At 36.5% G+C, this 21,694-nt stretch overlaps 1 protein-coding gene across 2 annotated transcripts in view; it reads left to right on the top strand.

Moving 5' to 3' along the window:
- The window catches only part of man1c1.S (mannosidase, alpha, class 1C, member 1 S homeolog), a 65,905-nt gene that overhangs the window by 3,723 nt on the left and 40,488 nt on the right, over positions 1–21,694 (top strand). Inside the window, exons 2-3 of one of the 2 annotated variants that reach the window (XM_018248182.2) lie at positions 7,689–8,348; positions 17,644–17,740. In XM_018248182.2, the coding sequence (XP_018103671.1) occupies positions 7,833–8,348; positions 17,644–17,740 (613 nt within the window). In that variant the 5' untranslated portion in view covers positions 7,689–7,832. 2 annotated transcript variants of the gene reach the window in all.

Genomic DNA, 21,694 nt, shown 5'->3' with positions numbered 1-21,694 from the left:
CTTATAACCTATCGCAACCAATCAGCATTTGCTGCTTTCTAAAAACCTGATGGGTTGCTAGACTTCAGTGGTGTAACTACCTATACAGCAGACCCTGGGATGAGCTAAGGGAGCCTAGACCTCCTCTGTATGCTAGTTCTCCATCCCCACCAACTCCCTCATTTACGTTAGGCTGCAGGTAGGTCCAAAGGGGTATGAGGGGGCAGGGGGCTGAATGTGCCTCCAAAGGTTTTATTTGGCGGCCCAGACCAATCAAAGTACTGTATGCTACTGCTAGACACAGAGCAGATGTCATGTCTTTTAGTACACTCCCTCTGAAAGCTGGCCATATACAGGCTTATAAACCCAGCCGACTCAGCTCCTCCAGACCAAGATGTCAGATCATAGTCCCATGTACATGAATCTAATCTGAAGGATCTAATGTGAGAGCTGCTCAAATCACATAACTAGATATTGTTTTTCTAGAGAGTAAGGTAAGATCCTACTATCTACCAAAGACCGTGCCAACCAAGCTGACCAAGCAAAATACATCTTATTCTAATTATTATTATTAATAAAAAGTACAGTTGTATCTACAAACACCAGTTTGTGTATATGGGGGGTATATTTGAGGTTAATTAAGGATTTATTTGCAGCATAGGTATGGGGGACCTAAAAAAATGCGATTAAAATCAACAGCATATAAAATGTTGTCAAGTTAATTTAATAGATGCAATGTTTGCACCAGGCCTAGTAACCCATAGCAACCTGTCAGATATTCAGTTCATGGTTTTAGAATGATGCAAAATGATTAATAGCACTTGCTATTTCCTGGCAGTATCTTTTAGAGCAGTATTCAACATGTACAGGGTGCATTCTGGCTATCAGGTAAATCTAAAAACACCTGTGGATAATTCCTGTTACAGTATAATTAACAGTATAGTTCATATGATGAGTATGTAACAGCTATTAAATATAGAACTGTGAGGATGTTATACCATCTTAATTTTAAGAAGTAGCCAATTCGATGGTCGAAGTAGCCAAAAAAAACATTCCTACCTGTGTGTGTGTGTGTATATATATATATATATATATATATATATATATATATATATATATATATATATATATATATATATATATATATATATATATATATAGTCAAATACAAGAGTCCTCTGCACTCAACCCATTATCAATATATTTAAGACAGAGACATTTTGTGCATACTGCTACTAAAAAATGCCTTACCCTTTAAACAAAACAGGGATTGTTTGTCCATATATTGCAATATATTTAAGCTGGCCAACTACGTCAAAGTCATCCCATATCTGGCCAGTCCTATGCTCAATTTTATCTGATTCATTAAGAATTCATTTGCTTAATTATACATTTTACAAAGGGACTTGGTTTTACCTGCAACTTAACTTGCTGCTTTCAAAGTAAACCTCCCAAACTTGGCTGCCCTTTTATTAGACACCAGTGGGATCACCTGACTATAGCTGGGAAGGGTGGGAGCTACAACATGGAGCTGGTCACTGCTCCTGTATAAACTATAACAAACAAGAGAAAGTTGTGCTCACCACTATTTTTTAAAACCATTAGGCGGGGGTGCAATGAGGGTGTGACCACAAAATACATATAGTCAAATGTATAATTAAGCAATTGAATTCTTAATGAATCAGATAAAATTGAGCATAGGACTGGCCAGATATGGGATGACTTTGACGTAGTTGGCCAGCTTAAATATATTGCAATATATGGACAAACAATCCCTGTTTTGTTTAAAGGGTAAGGCATTTTTTAGTAGCAGTATGCACAAAATGTCGCTGTCTTAAATATATTGATAATGGGTTGAGTGCAGAGGACTCTTGTATTTGACTATATGTATTTTGTGGTCACACCCTCATTGCACCCCCGCCTAATGGTTTTAAAAAATAGTGGTGAGCACAACTTTCTCTTGTTTGTTATAATATATATATATATATATATATATATATATATATATATATATATATATATAGTTCTTCCCTATACAAGGCATTCATCTTCTTTAGCTCCATACAATGTACTTACACTACATACTCATAGGTTAATACGAATGCTGCAAATATAACTTTCTCTGCCAGCACCATCATATTTCTCTACCTCTCTTTGTTGTCATATGTATCAATTTGAAAAGAAGAAGACATGTGGATGCCATCTGTTCATTGAGCTACAGGTGAAGGTTATCAGTGCATGTGAAATATCTGCAATTCTAGGTATCTCAGCAGGAAGTGTTGCACTAATCGCTTTCTATTTTAAATGTTGATTAGTTGATTAGTGCAGCCAAGCAACTTGCATTTATGCTTTCAGTGGCCTAGTTTTACCATGAATATTCTCTATTATTTACGACTACCCAAATAATGTAGGTGGGGATTTGCACCAGTGCTGTAACCCACAGCAAACATTCAGACATTTGCCTTCACAATTCATACTGTACTAAGTCTAACAAAGCATAGTACTGATTGAAATGGGTTACAACACTGGCCCAAATATACACCTATTTTTGTAAATGAACCTTGTCCAAAACATTCTGTGATGCAATAACATAACAGATTCTGAGGCTTTGGTGGACCCCAAGAGGGTGCGGGCTCTGGTGAAAATGCACCCCCACACCCCAGGCAATTCCACCACTGTTAAGATGATTCAAAATCCCTGAAGTAGCCCACTGGCAGGTTTGGAACTGCTGCTATAGCACATTTCTTTCGAAAAAGATTAGGGTTGTGTGGTGAACACATTGATTGCAGCTTGCTTCTGATTTTCTATGGTACTTAAAAGCAAAACTGTCAGCTCCAATTACAGGTACATCACATAGATGATCATTCATATACAGGGCAGGTATATACAGTACAAGTTGAAAACAATATAATCCATATTCATATATGATGGCAAAGTATGTCACATTTAAACATCCCTTAATTCAACAACCAACTAGAGGCCCTTGGGCTGGATGTGGCCTCAAACAATTGTTGGTGCTTAGCATTCCCACAATATCCATAGACCTCTCTGTATGACACTATCACATAAGCCCAAACACGTGAAATAGAAGATAATTGTGTTTCACAGCACTGTCCTAACTAAATGCTGTCTCCACACCTGCAACAAAAATACAACAAACAAAAAAAAACAATAAGGATACCATGTTCACTAATGTTTTCTTTTTGGTAAAAACCCACTACCACCAAGAAATAAATAAAGACTTAAACAGTCAGTATTATCAGTATTATAAAAAAGGGCTTTTAAACCCCCTACATGTTCTTTTACTGTTCTTCCTCCTTCTAATTAGTCATTATTCAAATCAACACCTACCCTGTGTGAATATTTAGCTATCTGATCCGTGCGTGGTATGATAATCTTGCAAATAATCTTTCATCCAAGTCTCTCGATGTTTATTATAGAGAGTGGGCTCTCTCCCTTTTAAACACAAGTTAATGTGGCCATACACTTGCCGATAAAAGCTGCCAACAGACCGAGTCGGCAGCTTATTGGCCCGTGTATGGGGGCTCCCGACGGGCTTCCCCAATCGAGATCTGGCAGAAAGTCGGGCAGATCTCGATCGGATGGGACTAAAAATCCCGTCGGATTGCAGCCACATCTGTTCGTTGATGCGGTCCAGCGATCTGACCGCCCGTTCCCATACGTTAGGATCCGATCGTTGGATCCTAGGGCCCACGATCGGATCAGCCCGATATTGCCCATCTCAAGGTGGGCATATCGGAGAGAGATCCGCTCATTTGGTGACATCGCCAAACGAGCGGACCTCTCCATGTATGGCCACCTTTAGTGTATAGGGGTAGTAGTAGTATTCCATATTGTGGGGGGATTTAATTACAGAGATCTAACTGCCTTTTGTGGTTTAATTCTTATAGCTCTTTAGCCAAGGTCTCTTACTTTGCATTTGTGAAATGGCTTTTTTATTCATACTTTCAGAGCAGCACAGTGAAACAACTTGGTAAATGAAAGCATGAAATAGATTTTGTTACAAGGGTTTAGACCCATAACCATACCTATCAATAACTAGATATGTTTGCACATCATCTTGGTCATATATTAATCCATGTCATTGACAGAACCTTATATTTGGCAATTTTAAATGAAACTGCTCATTAATTGAAATGAAAACTGAACCCCTCCTGTCTGGGTTATAGGTGGTCCTTGTTCTGTAAAATACTACAGTTCTTGCTTTATTTCAACTAGATCTGCAATGCATTGCATTTCAGAGCAAAATGTGTTTTTGTGTGTATATACTGTATGTACAGTATATATATATATATATATATATATATATATATATATATATATATATATATATATATATATATATAATGTTCAAAGTGGACCAGCACACCGAAGTTTTTCAATCAAAAGAGTTTTATTTTAACATCACTCATGTGTCCACAGGACACATGAGTGATGTTAAAATAAAACTCTTTTGATTGAAAAACTTCGGTGTGCTGGTCCACTTTGAACATTGTATACGCTGATTGACCAAGCACCCATATCCGAGCAACAAGGAAGGAGTGCAGGTACTTTGTGAATGCTTATATATATATATATATATAGCACACTCCTTTTTCAAAAGTGAATGCATGATTTTATTCTTGCATCTTATCTGATGATCCTTGAGCTGAACCTTTATTCATAAGCGTATATATATATATATATATATATATATATATATATATATATATATATATATGTATATATAATGTTATTATATTTTTACCTCATGACCTCGTACATAAAGCAAAACCACGAAATAACGCAAGTACAAATACAATGAGGTAGTTTATTGTGCCCAAAATACAAGACAATAGGTTTTGCCTGGGAAAACTCTCAATGTGTCATCTGGGTGGTACACGAATGCTTGCCAAAGATACTCCCACATAACATAAGTTTATATACCCATTTTGATGTCATAGATGGGGTGAAAACAATGGGGGTATGCCAATACCATACATAGTCTGACTCCTCCTTGTACAATAAATGTCTAGATGATTTGCTTAGCCTTACATGTTTTTCAGAGTATATTGCAACATATTGTTCCCAGTTCCAACGGTCCACAGCCTAGCAATCAGCTATTGGCTAAACATAGCCATTGTGGGATTTCCAGTAATTGAGCAACACTTCTGCAAAAAGGGGCCCCACGAGACATGCTGACACTATGCTGGCACTTTGGAATTTAAGTAACAGAGTGGAGATCATTTATTTGTATGGGCTAGTATAAGTTATATGAGTGACCATTGTCCACAATTGACCATTAGCCCTTATAGTCCATCCTGCCTTGGGCCCTATAGCGCTATGGCGTCATAGAGGGCGGGGGTAACAAATATCGACCCTCTGACACTAGCCATTCGTCCGTCTTAGGAATTAGACCGTTCCAGATATATTTTATTTAAACAATATATATATATATACACAAACAACATGGGGTCGGTGCACCCAGAGCACAAAATGGATGCCTCGGTGCTGGAACAAAGAAAACAATCATATACAGATATCAAAAAAGGTCCGCACACACAGGACTTAGATGAAAAAGAAAAATTGTAGTTTATTCAACGTTTCGGCCCAGTCACTTGAGCCGTCCTCAGGAAGTGGGCCGAAACGTTGAATAAACTACAATTCTTTTTCATCTAAGCCCTGTGTGTGCGGACCTTTTTTGATATCTGTATATATATATACACATTTATATGTCTCTCTCTCTCTCTCTCTCTCTCTCTCTCTCTCTCTCTCTCTCTCTCTCTCTCTCTCTCTCTCTCTCTGACATATACAACCTGAAGGGTTTTTGATGTACACACACAGGGGCACATTTACTAATGGTTGAATATCGAGGGTTAACTAAAATCGAAGTCGAATGCTTTACCGCAAATACTTCAATCGAAGGAAAAAACGTTTGGTCAAACGATTAAATCCTTTGAATCGAACGATTCAAAGGATTTTAATCCATCGAACGAACGATTTCCTTGGATCAGAAAATTGTTAGAAAGCCTATGGGGACCTTCCTCATAGGCTAACATTGATGTTCGGTAGGTTTTAGTTGGCGAAGTAGGGGGTAGAATTTTTCTTTTTTAAAGAGAAGGTACTTCGACTTTGGAATGGTCGAATAGTCGAACGATTTTTAGTTTGAAACGTTCGATTCAAAGTCTTAGTCGAAGGTTGAAGAAGCTAATTCGATGGTCGAAGTAGCCAAAAAAAACATTTGAAATTCGAAGTATTTTTAATTCTATTCCTTCACTCGAGCTAAGTAAATGTGCCCCACAGTGTTCTCCGGCATTTGAAAATGGGGTGAACTTCAAGGCATTACTAGTACAGGTTTGGGACCTGTTATCCAGAATGCTCTGGACCTGCGGTTTTCCAAATAAGGGATCTTTCTGTAATTTGCCATAAGTGTAAAATGATCACCATACCATAAGTCTACATAAAAACTAAAAGTCTACTACATTTAAACATTAAATGAACCCAATAGGATTGGTTTGTTTCCAATAAAGATTAATTATACTTTAGTTGGGATCAAGTACAAGATAATGTTTCGTTATTACAGAGAAAAAGTGAAATATAAATGTGAAATATTAGTCTATGGGAGAGGACTTTCCTTTAATTCTGAGCTTCCTAGATAATGGGTTTCTGGATAATGAGTTCCTTACCTTTGCTACTTAAACACTAAGGGGCCAATTCATTAACTTCGAGTGAAGGATTTGAAGTAAAAAAACTTCGAATTTCGAAGTGTTTTTTTGGCTACTTCGACCATCGAATGGGCTACTTCGACCTTCGACTACGACTTCAACTTCGAATCGAATGATTCGAACTAAAAATCGTTCGACTATTCGACCATTCGATAGTCGAAGTACTGTCTCTTTAAGAAAAAACTTTGACCCCCTAGTTCGCCACCTAAAAGCTACCAAACCCAATGTTAGCCTATGGGGAAGGTCCCCATAGGCTTGGCTAAGTTTTTTTGGTCGAAGGATAATCCTTCTATCGTTGGATTAAAATCCTTCGAATCGTTCGATCGAACGATTATTCCTTTGATCGTTCTATCTCAGTATTTGCGCAAAATCCTTCAACTTCGATTTTCGAAGTCGAAGGATTTTTATTTCCAGTCGAATATCGAGGGTTAATTAACCCTCGATATTCGACCCTTGATGAATTTGCCCCTTACACATTTAGCTGTTTATATTCTAGAAATGCAGATATTACATGAAATAATGTCTCATACTTCAATTATTTTAATCTGATTGCAGAATTTCACAACATGTAACTATCAACTGCAACTTAATTTAATTTCATGTCTTGCAATAGTATTTGTAGGATAGGTCCAGTACATAAGTACAGGAATAGATCATTATGGCTGTGGTCACCTTGGGCTGGTACAGAAGCTCAAGATATAAAGACTAGCATTTCTAACGCAATTCTTAATTCAAGTTTTATTCTTCTTTAAAGGGTTGGTTTTAATGTTTGGGGAGCATCAAAACTATTATGTTCACAGTAATAAAACTGAGATTTAGTAAATTCCATTTTGATGAAAGTGCTGGTTTCAATATCTATTAAAGCCATTGCGTGAATTTTATTATCACTTGGATTATTTTTGCTTTGCACAGATTTGTCTCTACATTGTGAAAATCTATATCTATTTCAGATATTGTCAGTTTCATTTTCTTTGTGTCTTCCAGGTGGAAAAAATCAAATAACTGCATGGTCTGAATGAAACCAAAAGGTTTAGAAGAGAAGGAATGACTATCTATGCAATGGCAACTAATTGTTATCTAAATGATTACAATTTACATTAATAGAATCATTAAAATCAAGGAAATATTATGTTTCTCCGGAAAATATCTGGGATATTCCCTGCTGGATTTGGACTGCGTCTTTCTCAGAAATTTATATTCCTTTTATTCTTGTCTGGATTTATTACACTCTGCTTTGGAACATTGTTTCTTCTTCCAGACACATCTAAATTCAAGAGGATATTTTTATCAAGTGCACACAATCAGAATGTAGAAAAATTACACAGTTATGCTGGTAAGAAGATGAGTAAGAAAACTGTTGAAGACCAAAAGTCTATAATACATAATTCTCAGCACGAGAAATGGAAATCCAAAGATAAATTTAATATGGATGTGCCATCTTTAGGAGTTAAAGCTAACAATAATGACAGAGCTGATAAAGAAGAGGTTTTTATAAACAAAGAGCACATAATAGCACAGAAGGACCAGTTAAAATCCACCTTTGATTTTGAGACTTTTAGAAAAAATCTTAAATATCCCCCCATGGGAAGTGAACATGAGCCAAAAGATATTGAAATGCAGGAAAAAAGGAAGAAGGTCAAAGAGGTATGTTTTTTTTTTTAATTGCTACTATTGTTTTATTATTTTTCATAACAGTATTCTTTATAATTAGATATTTTCATATATATTTTTTCTCCAACTGCTACTATTATTTTTCATAAATGAAACATTTTGTAATAGAACATAACCTTTAGATACAGATGAACTTATTCTCTGTGTGTGTGTATAATGTTTAGCAAAGCACAAAGGATGCCAGATCCATTTCTTTGGCCTCAATTGAAAACAGGCTACTAATGTGATGGTACCATGGTTGCAAAACAATTGTAAAAGGTAATAGCTGTCATTTGCAAATCACTTTGTCTTATAGAGGGTAATAAGATAACCTGCATCTAGCCATTAAAAGGGGACCACCGTTATGAAGAAGTTGTTATTCTTTTACTTTTTTTAGATTTTTATTTCAGAGTTCCTCAACCTAACACTTTTTTTCCAGCTGCAAGCAACACACTCATGCTGTAAGTCATGCACTGATTTCCCTTGTCAAGAAAACTGCTTCCATGAGTACCATGATTTGGCCTGTCCATCTGAATCATGATTATATGATATTAAAAGGTGACCAGAAAATCAGAGTTTCATTTGTTATCCTTCAGCATTACAAAAGGCTAAGAGTAGACAGATCTAGTTATTGATCAGGTAATGGAGACAGATCTGAACATCTGAAGCTATTTGCTGCTTCTGAGTCAATGCCATTGCAAATGCTTTGAAATTACATTTTTCTAAAGCTGAAGCGTTCTGTATTCATACAGCATATAAGAGAGTAGAAGGGTCATTATTATTAAAATGGAATGCAAAGCTCCCCTTAACATAATGACTTCATGAATGAATAGATTTGGTTGTCTGTCTTGGTGATAACCTGCAGGACCAATAGTGGATTCAGCATGAAGATGAACAAAAAATAATCTCTAAAACCTTTTACCAAACCGATGAAGGATGGATTTATATCTGGCAACAAAAAAAACTTTTTACCCTTTTTAATTTCCAGGTATTCTTTGTGTGGTTTGTAGCATTTCCCCATTGCTTCTAACAACTGTAGGACATATTCAAGCCTGAATGGACAGGGACCATTCAGTAGATGTTTCTGCAAAAGGAAGTGCCCAGTTTTCAGTCTTCTTCTCTAAAGTTTTAAGGGAATCTAAATCTTAGATCAGTGATCCCCAACCAGTAGCCCGTGAGCAGCATGTTGCTCACCAACCCCTTGAATGTTGCTCCCAGTGACCTCAAAGCTGGTGCTTATTTTTGAATTCTGGGCTTGGTGGCAATTTTTGGTTGCATAAAGGGGTCCATATCAAGCACAGCCCATTATTGGTACCCTCAAGAACTTTTTGCATATGTGTGCTGCTCTCTAATTTATTTTTTCATATATAAATGTGGCTCACGGGTAAAATAAGGTTGGGGATCCCTGCCTTAGAACATTGCAGGGTTCTTTACAAATATATCTCATAAAACAATCCTCTATAAAGATCAAGCCTAAAATAATGATAAATGTTTTTTTTTCTCCTAGTATGTACCATCAGATAATCCCATATAGAAACACTGCTACAGTTCTCCCTCCAATGAGATACTTACACACAAACCAAGGGCACACATACATGTTAGGTAATTTTGGAATTACTAGCAGGTCAGATACCAGAAATACTATTCATGCCAATGTTTGACAACTTGGGGCCCATTTACTTAGCTCGAGTGAAGGAATAGAGGAATGGGCTACTTCGACCTTCAACTATGACTTCGAATCGAACGATTCGAACTAAAAATCGTTCGACTATTCGACCATTCGATAGTCGAAGTACTGTCTTTTAAAGAAAAAACTTTGACCCCCTAGCTTGCCACCTAAAATCTACCGAAGTCAATGTTAGCCTATGGGGAAGGTCCCCATAGGCTTTATGTCGAACAAAAATAGTTTGATCAATAGATTTTTCGATGGATTTTATGTTCGAATAGTGCTAAATCCTTTGACTTCGATATTCGAAGTCGAAGGATTTAACTTTGACAGTCGAATATCGAGGGTTAATTAACCCTCGATATTTGACCTTAAGTACATTTATGTCTTTTTACATAAATGCTTTTTGGAAGTGGAGAAACAATAGCTTAATATAGTCATCAAAAGCCTTACACACAAAAGCTTTAGGAAAATTAAAACTTGTTTTGTTCATAACCACAAACAGGAATGATAGCCAGACAGATTAATTAAGGTTGAAAATAAATACAAGTGCATCAAGTTCAACCCTTCCAAACTCCTTTGCAAGTTAAATGGGACAGCTGCCAATTCAGCCTCGAGGGATGGAGGGGAGGATAAATTATTTTACAACCACCAAAATGTAATTCAAAAAGCAATGGCTGGCCTTGGAGTTAATGGCTACCTGTATAAACAGTTGCGAAACCTTCAAGATACATTTATCACTTTAAGTGGCCCTTCTGATGAAAATGATACAATAACATATTTCTGTTTGTGAGAAGGATTAATGTTTTGGTTTGTTTCAAGATGTTCTTTTTTTAATCATCAGGGACAATTTCTTTTTTTAATCATCGTGTTCTAGTATAACTTTTAATTTTTATGTGAAAAATGTTTTCTTTATATTTTGTTTTTTCTTGGTTGCTTTTATGTGAGCAGTTACTGTAATTTTTTAGTCCTATGGCACACAGGCCACTTGTGCAACAATGCAGTCAAAACATTCTAGGAACCATAGGCATTTGATGTTCTTGTTGGCACTTGGGTCATTGCTGACACACTGATATAATTATGTAGTGAGGAGTAAGGTGTCTCCTAAAGTTTCTGAGACAGTGCTTTTTTGGACAAGAGATACAGACTGCCAAACCACCTGCTGTCCCTATAATGTTAGTGAGGCATTTGGGTGCGGTTTTTGTCAAGATGGAGAAGCAAATTGAGTGTGATTGGGTAATGAGTCCTGTTCTACCACTGATAATGTTATTGGACACTCTGGTACCAAGATAGATCTTACTTTATCTCTTTTTTGCAGCCTATGAGTGGTCCCCCTCATATTCCCAATGCTATAGAAAGGGTGGCTTTGATAACTTAGATTTGCTGGATCTGATGAAGGTGTCATGGATATGTTGAATGGTGTAGCACATGCTAATCTGCATGAGTGTAATTGTATGTCAAGGTTTATAGAGAGGAATAGGGTCTGTGATTGGGGCTAGGAGGTGTACTGTTTACATTTGTGTCCATTAGCAACTGCCTTGGGTACATCTTACTGGGGGTCATTTATAAAGTTTGCTCAGCGCATATTTTTTTGCAAATGGTTGTATTGCCAATGTTTTCTCCTGAACGTTAATATATTGCACTGCTCTGCCCGTCTTTCCAGTTTTTGCGAATTCGCATTTTGAATAACTTTTCGTAAATGGCTCGCAAATGAAACGGGTGTTTGCATGAGTCTGCCCACTGTGTGAGGATGTTGTGTGTGAAAATATCATTGACAGTAACTTAAATTCGAAATTTGCGAATATTTTCTCTGCCACCAAAGGTGTGGCGTACTTAAACACAGAGTGTGCACATAAATATTCCCAATTTGCCATATTTAAAAAGCAAATTCGCATTGTGAATACATTTTTGCAAATTACTGGTGTTTGCGTGAGTGCGACAAAACTCGACATAGACGGCACTTCTGGACAGTTTAATAAAGCAGGTTGCTGGAAAACACCTAACGCGTTTCAGGATCAAATCCCTTAATCATTGCGTGAGTGCACCCAATGTGTGAGTTTGTTGTGTGCCGAAAATAGCAGTAACTAAGACAGTAACTTAAATTCGCAAAACTGTTTTGCAAATATTTTCTCCGCCACCAAAGGTGTGGCGTAATTCAAATGCATCGTATGCACATAAATATTTGCAATTTCGATTTTTGACATATTTATAAAGCTCTTATAGACATTCGCATTGTGAAAAAAAAATTGAAATTCTGTTTGCACACTCTTATTCAGCTTTATAAATGTAACCATGCACAGGGCGAAATATTCACTGTGCGAACCAATCTGCCTTGCGCAAAGTTTATAAATGAGCCCCACTCAGTACATCTTGTGATTACAAATGCACCATCTCAACTGCTAGTATGGGGTCCCCCATGTGCTGCCCCTGACATGACAGGAGCAAGTAATTGTATTATATATATAGTTATATATAAGTTATTGTAAGCAGAGAAACAATTGTAACAAGATAAGCAGGTCTCTTGGGGAAACTTGCAGCTTAAAGGGCAATTCACCTTCATTAGCAAAACTGTAATAACACATAAAAACCACAGAAATGTGTTCAAACTTTCATAACCTGCCAAAGTTTGTAAAATGACCATGTTAATTGGGGGGTGGGGCCAAAAGAATGTCACCATGCTCCGCGCAGCAAATCTTTTTGTCCCTTTTTCTGTTTCCAGAATGTTGGGAAGTACGCATAGCTATTACTTTTCTTTTTATGACACATAGCACCACTGAGAATTTATATGTATTAGGAATAATTACAGTGAAGCATGAGTTATGGTTTTTCGGCATTGACTATTTAAAAAGTAAATCTTATATTTCTTTCATTTCTTGCTGTAAATATATCTGGTCTGCAGCAAAGCTTGGCTGCTACTTTGGAAAATGCTTTCACTACAGCTACTTTATGCATCGGCTTAAATTTTGGAAGTAAGCTCACCATTTGTAAACATGGTATGCATCCAAGCTTGTGCATTCCAATGATTAAAAGGCTCTTCCTGCTTAATGTTAAACATCTGCAAGTAAAGCTCTGTTTATTTGGCTCATGCTTAAAATAGGTGTATATTGCCCAGGTAGGGGTTATTTTGGCGATCAGGTAAGCACTATTATTATATGTCTGCAGGAGATTCATTTGCAGTGAGTGGCTGGTAAGTTGGCTTAGAGAAAATTCTATTATCACTGAGGTAGTAGTGATAGTATTAGTGATTTTGGGACATTATTGGTGACGTTGTAACGCACCATGATAATTTGTCATTGCCAGAGTATTGAAATATCTAGTAGGGATATTCATGCTCATAATAAGCAAGATAGGAACCTTCAAAGCCACCTTCCTCACTTCTGATAATAATCCTATCATACAGCAACATATATCAGTAACTAGATGTTAGTTCTACTGTAACAGTCGGAGCAATTGTATCCACTGACATTACAAGTATGGGACCTTTTATCCAGAATGGACAGGAGCCGGGGTTTTCAAGATAAGCGATCTTTCTGTAATTTGGATCTCCATACCTTAAGTCTACTATAAAATCATTTCAACTTTAATAAAACCTAATATCATTGTTTTCCTTCCAATAAGGATTAATTATATCTTAGTTGGGATTATGCCACTGTTTTATTATACAGAGAAAACATTTAACATTTTTAAATAAAAATTCGAATTATTTGATTAAAATGGAGCTTATGAGAGATGGCCCCCTATAAATCATAACATTCTGGATAACAGGTTTCAGGATAATGGATCCCATACCTGTACAGACTTTGGCATCTGTAGTGTAAGACACTAACAGAACTATAAATCTTTAAACTAATGCTCGCAATGTTGACATCATTTTGTATTTATACTTTCATCTAAACCTGTCAATAATCAAGAAGATCAGGTATCAACTAAGCTTCCCTAATTAGAGCTAGTGGTAGGGGGTGGGAAATATTTGCACTTTCAGAGCTATATAGATTATATGCTTTGTTTTATTTATTTCCTTTTTTTAAGCAGACAATTAATTTTTCTATAACAGGAATTAAATTCTTGGAAATAGTTGTCCAACACCAAGGTGGAGCTTGCAAGTGGAACGTTCAAAGCAGTGTTTCGGTTAATAAAATTTCTATGTTGATTAAAGGGATACTGTCATGGGAAAAAAATGTTTTTTCAAAATGAATCAGTTAATAGTGCTGCTCCAGCAGAATTCTGCACTGAAATCCATTTCTCAAAAGAACAAACAGATTTTTTTATATTCAATTTTGAAATCTGACATGGGGCTAGACATATTGTCAATTTCCCAGCTGCCCCCAGCCATGTGACTTGTGCTCTGATAAACTTCAATCGCTCTTTACTGCTGTATTGCAAGTTGGAGTGACCCCCTCCCTTTCCCCCCCAGCAGCCAAACAAAATAACAATGGGAAGGAAACCAGATAACAGCTCCCTAACACAAGATAACATCTGCCTGGTAGATCTAAGAACAACACTCAATAGTAAAAACCCATGTCTCACTGAGACACATTCAGTTACATTGAGAAGGAAAAACAGCAGCCTGCCAGAAAGCATTTCTCTCCTAAAGTCCAGGCACAAGTCACATGACTGGGGGCAGCTGGAAACACATTTGAGACACATTCAGTTACATTGAGAAGGAAAAACAGCAGCCAAGTCTGATTATACCAGTTTGATGATTGAAAGGCAGCAGGATATCTTTCTGTACTCCGGGACTTACCAAACAGGCTCCCAAAATGTCCATCTTTCGTTAGTGGCCGTAACTCATTTTCCCCCCATGCAAATTGCTTGTAGCTATTCCATGCAAACATCATCATCTGTAGAAATAAAGGGGAACAATACATGAATAATTTTGTAAACAAAGAAAAAACATTTTAAAAGCAAGTGATAACTTTGATTTCATGTTGCTTAAACTTCCAAGTCATATTACATTGGGAAAAGGAGATCATATATCCGGGGACATTTTTAACTGGCATAACAAAATTGCACAATTTGCCCAGTTGGATGTGTCTGCTAGGTAAAGAATTTCACTCTTGGGGTACACAGAATGGATGTCAATAGGTTTTCCTCAAAGATCTCACTATAGGAAAACTCATTTGAGACACATTCAGTTACATTGAGAAGGAAAAACAGCAGCCTGCCAGAAAGCATTTCTCTCCTAAAGTCCAGGCACAAGTCACATGACTGGGGGCAGCTGGAAAATTGACAAAATGTCTAGCCCCATGTCAGATTTTAAAATTGAATATAAAAAAATCTGTTTGCTCTTTTGAGAAATGGATTTCAGTGCAGAATTATGCTGGAGTAGCACTATTAACTGATGCGTTTTGGAAAAAAAAAACATGTTTTCCGATGACAGGATCCCTTTAATGTATGTGTTTGTTAATGAAATAATGCCAAATATAAAGTGTGTTTTTATTAAAGGACATAGGTACAGCAATTACTAGTCAAGGTTTCTGAAAGATGATGAATAATAAGCTGTATGATCTATTACAGAAGGCTGCTGGGAGGCGCTGAGCTGTGCACATCTATCGAAGGGGTTGATAATTGAGATGAACTTTCCTGATGCATTACAATGAGTCGGTTATTGAGAGAGAGTTGGGGCTAATTTGCAGGCTAAGGGGATACTTGTAACAAGCAAGTGTTGAAATCTAGGCAGCACCACATTAGAAGCATTCATTTACTATATTCTACTACACCTGCAGCAATTTCCTCCTGCATGGTACATTTATTATAAATGTACCAATTAAAAATGAAATGGTGCAATATATATATATATAGGAAACAAACTTAACCCTCTTACTCTATTATTTTAATTGTCCTCATATTGGATGAAATCTTTTCCAAGGGTACAATACAAATGCAAATTTGAACTGATTGTGATTCTGGTTGGTGTACAGTATTCAGAACAGGGTCAATACTTAGACCAAACTGTCATTTCAGGATGTGGCAGTCATGGTGTTTCAGTTCCACTAAGCCAATACAACCAGGCTTTGAACTACCCTCTGCATTCTCGTGATAAAGCAGCATTAAAAGAGCTTTATAAACTCTGCATTTTTTTTAAAGAAATCCCATAATTTGTGATATTTTACTGGAAAATTGCTTTCCAGGACTTCTTAGGTTAGAAATAAATGTGTGATATGTTTAGGGCTTTCATTTGCTTTTAGGCTATGTCAAGACTGTACTGTTGTTCTCAAGAATATTTTTGTATTTGCATATTTCATTTTGCATACATAAAAATGGATCAAAGGTTCGCTATGCATACACAGTCAAGGTGAAAAAAGCAGGAAAAATAAAGTATGACTGAAAATGATATGTAATGCGCAGAAAGCCTTTTCCTTTGTTCTTGTTGATGTGTCCCTTAAAAAGGAAAGGAATTCTAGTTGTCCCTGCTTTGTGGCTTTTCTTATTTTTTACATTCAGCTAAGAAAGTGTAAGATATTACAGTGAATTCTTTCTTGTATCCAGGGTCTATACTTGCTACATTTTAAAGGGGTGTTCACCATTAAGTTAACTTAATTGTTATACAAAAGCCAATTCTTAACAACTTTTCATCTGGTCTACATTATTTATATTTTATATTTATTTGCATTATTTGCAAATATATATATTCTACTACCACTAACTCCACTCCACTGACCCCATCTAAAAACACAAATGCTCTGTAAGGCTACAAATTTATTGTTAATGCAACTTACTACTCATATTTATATTTAGACCCTCTTCTAATTATATTTCAGTCTCTTATTCAAATCAATGCATGGTTATTAGAGTAATTTGGACTCCAGCAACCAGCTTGCTGAAACTGGAGAGCTGCTAAATAACCCAAAAGCCACAAATAAAGAAAAATGAAAACCAATTGCAATTTGTCTAATAACATCACTCTCTACATTGTTCTAAAAGTTAATTGAAAGGTGTACAATTACCCCAGTATAATACCCCAAGTATTGTCAAACAGTAGGTTTGCTGGCCTCGTTTACCTTTGTTTATGCAACAACTATGTGCAAACTCCTGTATGTGTTCAAATGCAATACAACAAGTAATTGCCCTTTAAGCTGTGAGTCAGTTCCCCCAAGAGACTTGTTTGTCTTAAATAGTTACAATTGAATCTTTGCTTATCTTAAATTGTTACAATGTATCAAAGTGCAGGTGCTGAGTGTTCTGGGCTCTCTGCCAAAAGTTTTAGAAACCTTGTACCTTTTTCTGCCATCAGTATAAGAGATCAAAGAGAAACTCGACTTTTCAGTAAGAAACCAGGGACTGCAGGCTGAGCTGTCAAAATCAGGACTGACACGCAGAAAAAAGGACAATTGGGAGCTTTGAGTGAGTTTTCCTATAGTGAGATCTTTGAGGAAAACCTATTGACATCCATTCTGTGTACCCTAAAAGTGAAATTCTTCACCTAGCAGACACATCCAACTGGGCAAATTGTGCAATTTTGTTATGCCAGTTAAAAATGTCCCCGGATATATGATCTCCTTTTCCTAATGTAATATGACTTGGAAGTTTAAGCAACATGAAATCAAAGTTATCACTTGCTTTTAAAATGTTTTTTCTTTGTTTACAAAATTATTCATGTATTGTTCCCCTTTATTTCTACAGATGATGATGTTTGCATGGAATAGCTACAAGCAATTTGCATGGGGGGAAAATGAGTTACGGCCACTAACGAAAGATGGACATTTTGGGAGCCTGTTTGGTAAGTCACGGAGTACAGAAAGATATCCTGCTGCCTTTCAATCATCAAACTGGTATAATCAGACTTCTGTTTTACATTCATGTAATTACCAGCAATGTATAAGGTTTTCTATGTTCTGTAGCAGGCAAGGACCGCTCAGGTTTTTTGACAGAAAAGCTTCCAATGCCAGAATCTGTCATAGTCTGAGTATGTCACATTGTTAAGAAGAGAATATAATTGGTGTATGAGGTTGGTTTGATCACTGTGGTTCTTGTTGGAAGCATCAAGGTAATCAAAATGCCAGGTTGTGTGGTATAGCTGGAGGCATGGAGGGTGGGAATACACCCTTTATTTTTTATTACAATACTGACATGTTCAAATGTCAGTATACTTGTTTTTTTCCGACATTAGCAAAATAAATGGAATTTAGACTAAAAATATATTTTCTGTCTATTCTTGTAATCCATGGTTTCCTTGTTTTTTTATTATTAAGTAGTAACAAATAAGGCTCCTGAAATTAGCTTTTTTTATTAGTTATTTAAGAGCTAAGGATTTCTTTCTAAATAACCCCCTTCCTTCACCTCTTGGTTATGACTGTTTTGGCAAATAGATGAACAGAAGTCTAAAGTTTATCATCTACCTTGCCAAAACCAGAAAGATTCAATCTTATTGCTTGTTCAATGAAATAATAAAATAAAATAGATGTTTCTTAATTAAAAAATTAGGCAAAGGTATTTTCTGCACAAGTCCAATTCATTTCGACTTTTAAAGAACATCTATTACATTAGACTGCTTAGGAAAGCACTTTTAAAACATTTATTGGATTAATGCACTCAAGTTATTTCCTCCTCAATAAAATTGAAATATAATGGTACACATCATTACAAAATTAGATTTATAATGTATAGCTGTGTGCTTGATACTGCCTGGTCAGTAATGATTTTATCATGTATCTCATTTCCATCAAGTCAGAACAAAGATTTGTAACAAAGTGTTTTTTAGGTACTGAAAGTGTGACCTAAAATTACTGTTTGCATCCTAATTGGGTAGCCCATAATAAAGTTTTCCATAAAGTTTTATTGCAATTTTTAGATTTTCAAATACAATACCTTGGTAATACCTCAGAGACATTTACCCAAAAGAGGAAAAGGCAATGCCACAGTATCATACAGTAAATAAAATTAACTTTCCATGGTAGATTCATACATGTTGAAGATAGGAAGTAAACAAAATAAAAACTTATCACAATAACATACCTTGTTCATTTAACAAAAGTATAAAAATGTTATTTAAATGCTTAAACGCTTTGAAAAGTATACGTATACATTTATCCATTAAAGATTTACCTTCAGTTCCTATAATAGACAGATAGTAGGACCATTTCCTCTAAAATTGTTAAAGGTCAAGGCAACACTCTTTTTTTATTATTTACCATCTGTTTGATTTCCTTTCCCTCTCCCTAATTGCTAAGTTATTCAAGCAATATAATTCATATTCAATCTCTGTTCAGTCTTTAAAGGAGAACTAAAGCCTTACTAAAGAAGTAGGCTAGAAATGTTGTACATTATGTTTTGGGTTTCAGTACCAGCCCAAGGCAACCCCAGCCTTTTAGCAGGGAAGATCTGTGTCTCCCAAGATGCCCAGCTAGCTCTCCATCTTCGTTTCCGCTGATTCACTGCACATGCTCTGTGCTGCTGTCACTTCCTGAGTTTTGGGACAAACTCACAATATACTGTATATACAGAATAGAAATGTCCCAATAAAAGGCTAATTAGTAATTAATACAGATAATTACTACATGGCAGCTCAGAAACCAGTGCAACTAGCATCAGAATTTAATCAGCCCTCTAGCATCAGCTTATATTACAAGCCAACCTCATTTTCTGCTGGATAATTAGTGATGACCCCTAAGCTTAGCTTCTCAACAGCTGCTCAGAGCCCACTGATGTCCAAGATGGTGACCCCCTGTGACTGCTATTGAGATGCTGAAACTTTAGGCTGGTGCAATAAGTTCAGTATATAAAATATGTAGGGGCGATCCTGGCCATTTTGCCGCCCAAGGCAGCCTTAGTTTTGCCGCCCCCCCCTCCCCACGGCATTCACCTTTTCAGCGATGGACGGTGATCAGGGGGGTCCACGTCACTAGTGCAGAGAGCGCACTTGAAAAAATGAAAATTCAGCTATTAAAGTTACCAGGAGCAGCATTTCTGCTGCCCCTGACAACCAGGGGGGCGCTGTCACCTGAGGTGAGTGTCTTAACTCGCCTCATTGGCGGAATGCCCCTGAAAATATGGCATTTTTAACCATAGTCTTTTTTTAGGTTTAGTTCTAGTTTTCTGCTGAGATGAAAAGTAATGAATGGAACCTCTCAGACTGTATTATAATGCACATGAAGTAGGGGAAGCAGGAGAGGGCGGAAATAAAACCGATCTGCGTTTGCTAGTCACTGATGATTTACACAGGATGGGGATCCCAGTGGGCATTAATTTTGTCCGCTTCAATGAACAAGATCTCAAGACGCTCTCCTGTACATGCCCTGTCACGCTGATAGGATGTAATGCACATGAGCATGATCTTGGTCTTTCTCAGAGACCACTGGATTATAGGAGATTCACAAGGAGAAGTCAGTGGTTTTCTTTTTCTGTGGGTACTGCTGCAGAAAAATGTTGTTAATTAGACAGCGCTACTGAAAGTATTAATGTATGGCTTTTATTATAAGACTATATGTTACCCTTGATTTTCCTTTTCCTTTAAAATGAATTGATCCTGACCTGACCTATATTCTATAGCTTCAGATAAACTATAATAATCTATAATAATCTATAGTCTTTCAGAAAAATAAAACAATACGATTTTCAATATTTCTGTTATTATAAGCAATGAATGCCATTCATAAAGAAATAAAGATGCATGTTGTCATGACCAATCAGCTGAGAGCATTATCCGAGCAGAACACTGGATAACAGCAAGATAATACATGTGCATAGAGTCCTAGGGTTATAAAAGCATTGCCAGAAAGGTCCATGCCTGAACAACATAGATAAATTCTATGGGAGCCCAGGAAAAGATCAATATACGCTTATATCTGATGATAGTTGGAAAAGGATTTATACAGCATTAGGGACAAATTGTAATATACAGAGTTAATAGTGAATGGAGGGCACACCAAATCTTTCAAAAAGTAATCAGAGGTGCAGAAGCAAATGTTACCCCTACTTATTGTAACCTATAACAATGTACTTTATCCATATGTTCGCACACTCAAAACAAACACAATTTGGAGAATAAGAGTGGTTCAAAAAGAATTGGTTTTACTTTTATGCAGTTAAATTTTTTTTTTACATGAACAACGCCATAAAACACATGGCATAATTTATACAATATTAAAAACAGTATACAATATCAAACACCCATTGATTATACATGGCAAGCAAGACATCAACAAGGAGCGGATACACCTACCAGCAAAATGAGTGGCCCCAAAGTTTCGGCACCAAGGCCTTTGTCAAGGGGATTCACTTGACAAAGGCCTTGGTGCGGAAACGTTGGGGCCATTCTCATTTTGCTGGTAGGTGTATCCGCTCCTTGTTGATGTCTTGCTTGCCATGTATAATCAATGGGTGTTTGATATTGTATACTGTTTTTAATATTGTATAAATTATGCCATGTGTTTTATGGCGTTGTTCATGTAAAAAAAAATATTTCTGCATAAAAGTAAAACCAATTCTTTTTGAACCACTCTTATCCTCCAAATTGTGTTTGTTTTGAGTGTGCGAACATATGGATAATACAAATTGTAATATACCACAGGCTGAAAATGATCACCCAGTGACTGAATGGAAGATTCCTAAAAGTATCATCATAGTATTTCATGAAAGAAACCCTGTAGGGAGTGTTTGCAAGTAAAGTAAGAAGGAGGATGCTTTGCTTAGTATTATATATTGGAAAAATGATAAATTTAATTCTGAAAGCACT

This window comes from Xenopus laevis, chromosome 2S, assembly GCF_017654675.1.
Source record: "Xenopus laevis strain J_2021 chromosome 2S, Xenopus_laevis_v10.1, whole genome shotgun sequence".
In the NCBI taxonomy this organism is placed as follows: Eukaryota; Metazoa; Chordata; class Amphibia; order Anura; family Pipidae; genus Xenopus; species Xenopus laevis.
The sequence above is the reverse complement of the archived record's forward strand: the minus strand, read 5'-3'. Positions and strand labels throughout refer to the sequence as shown.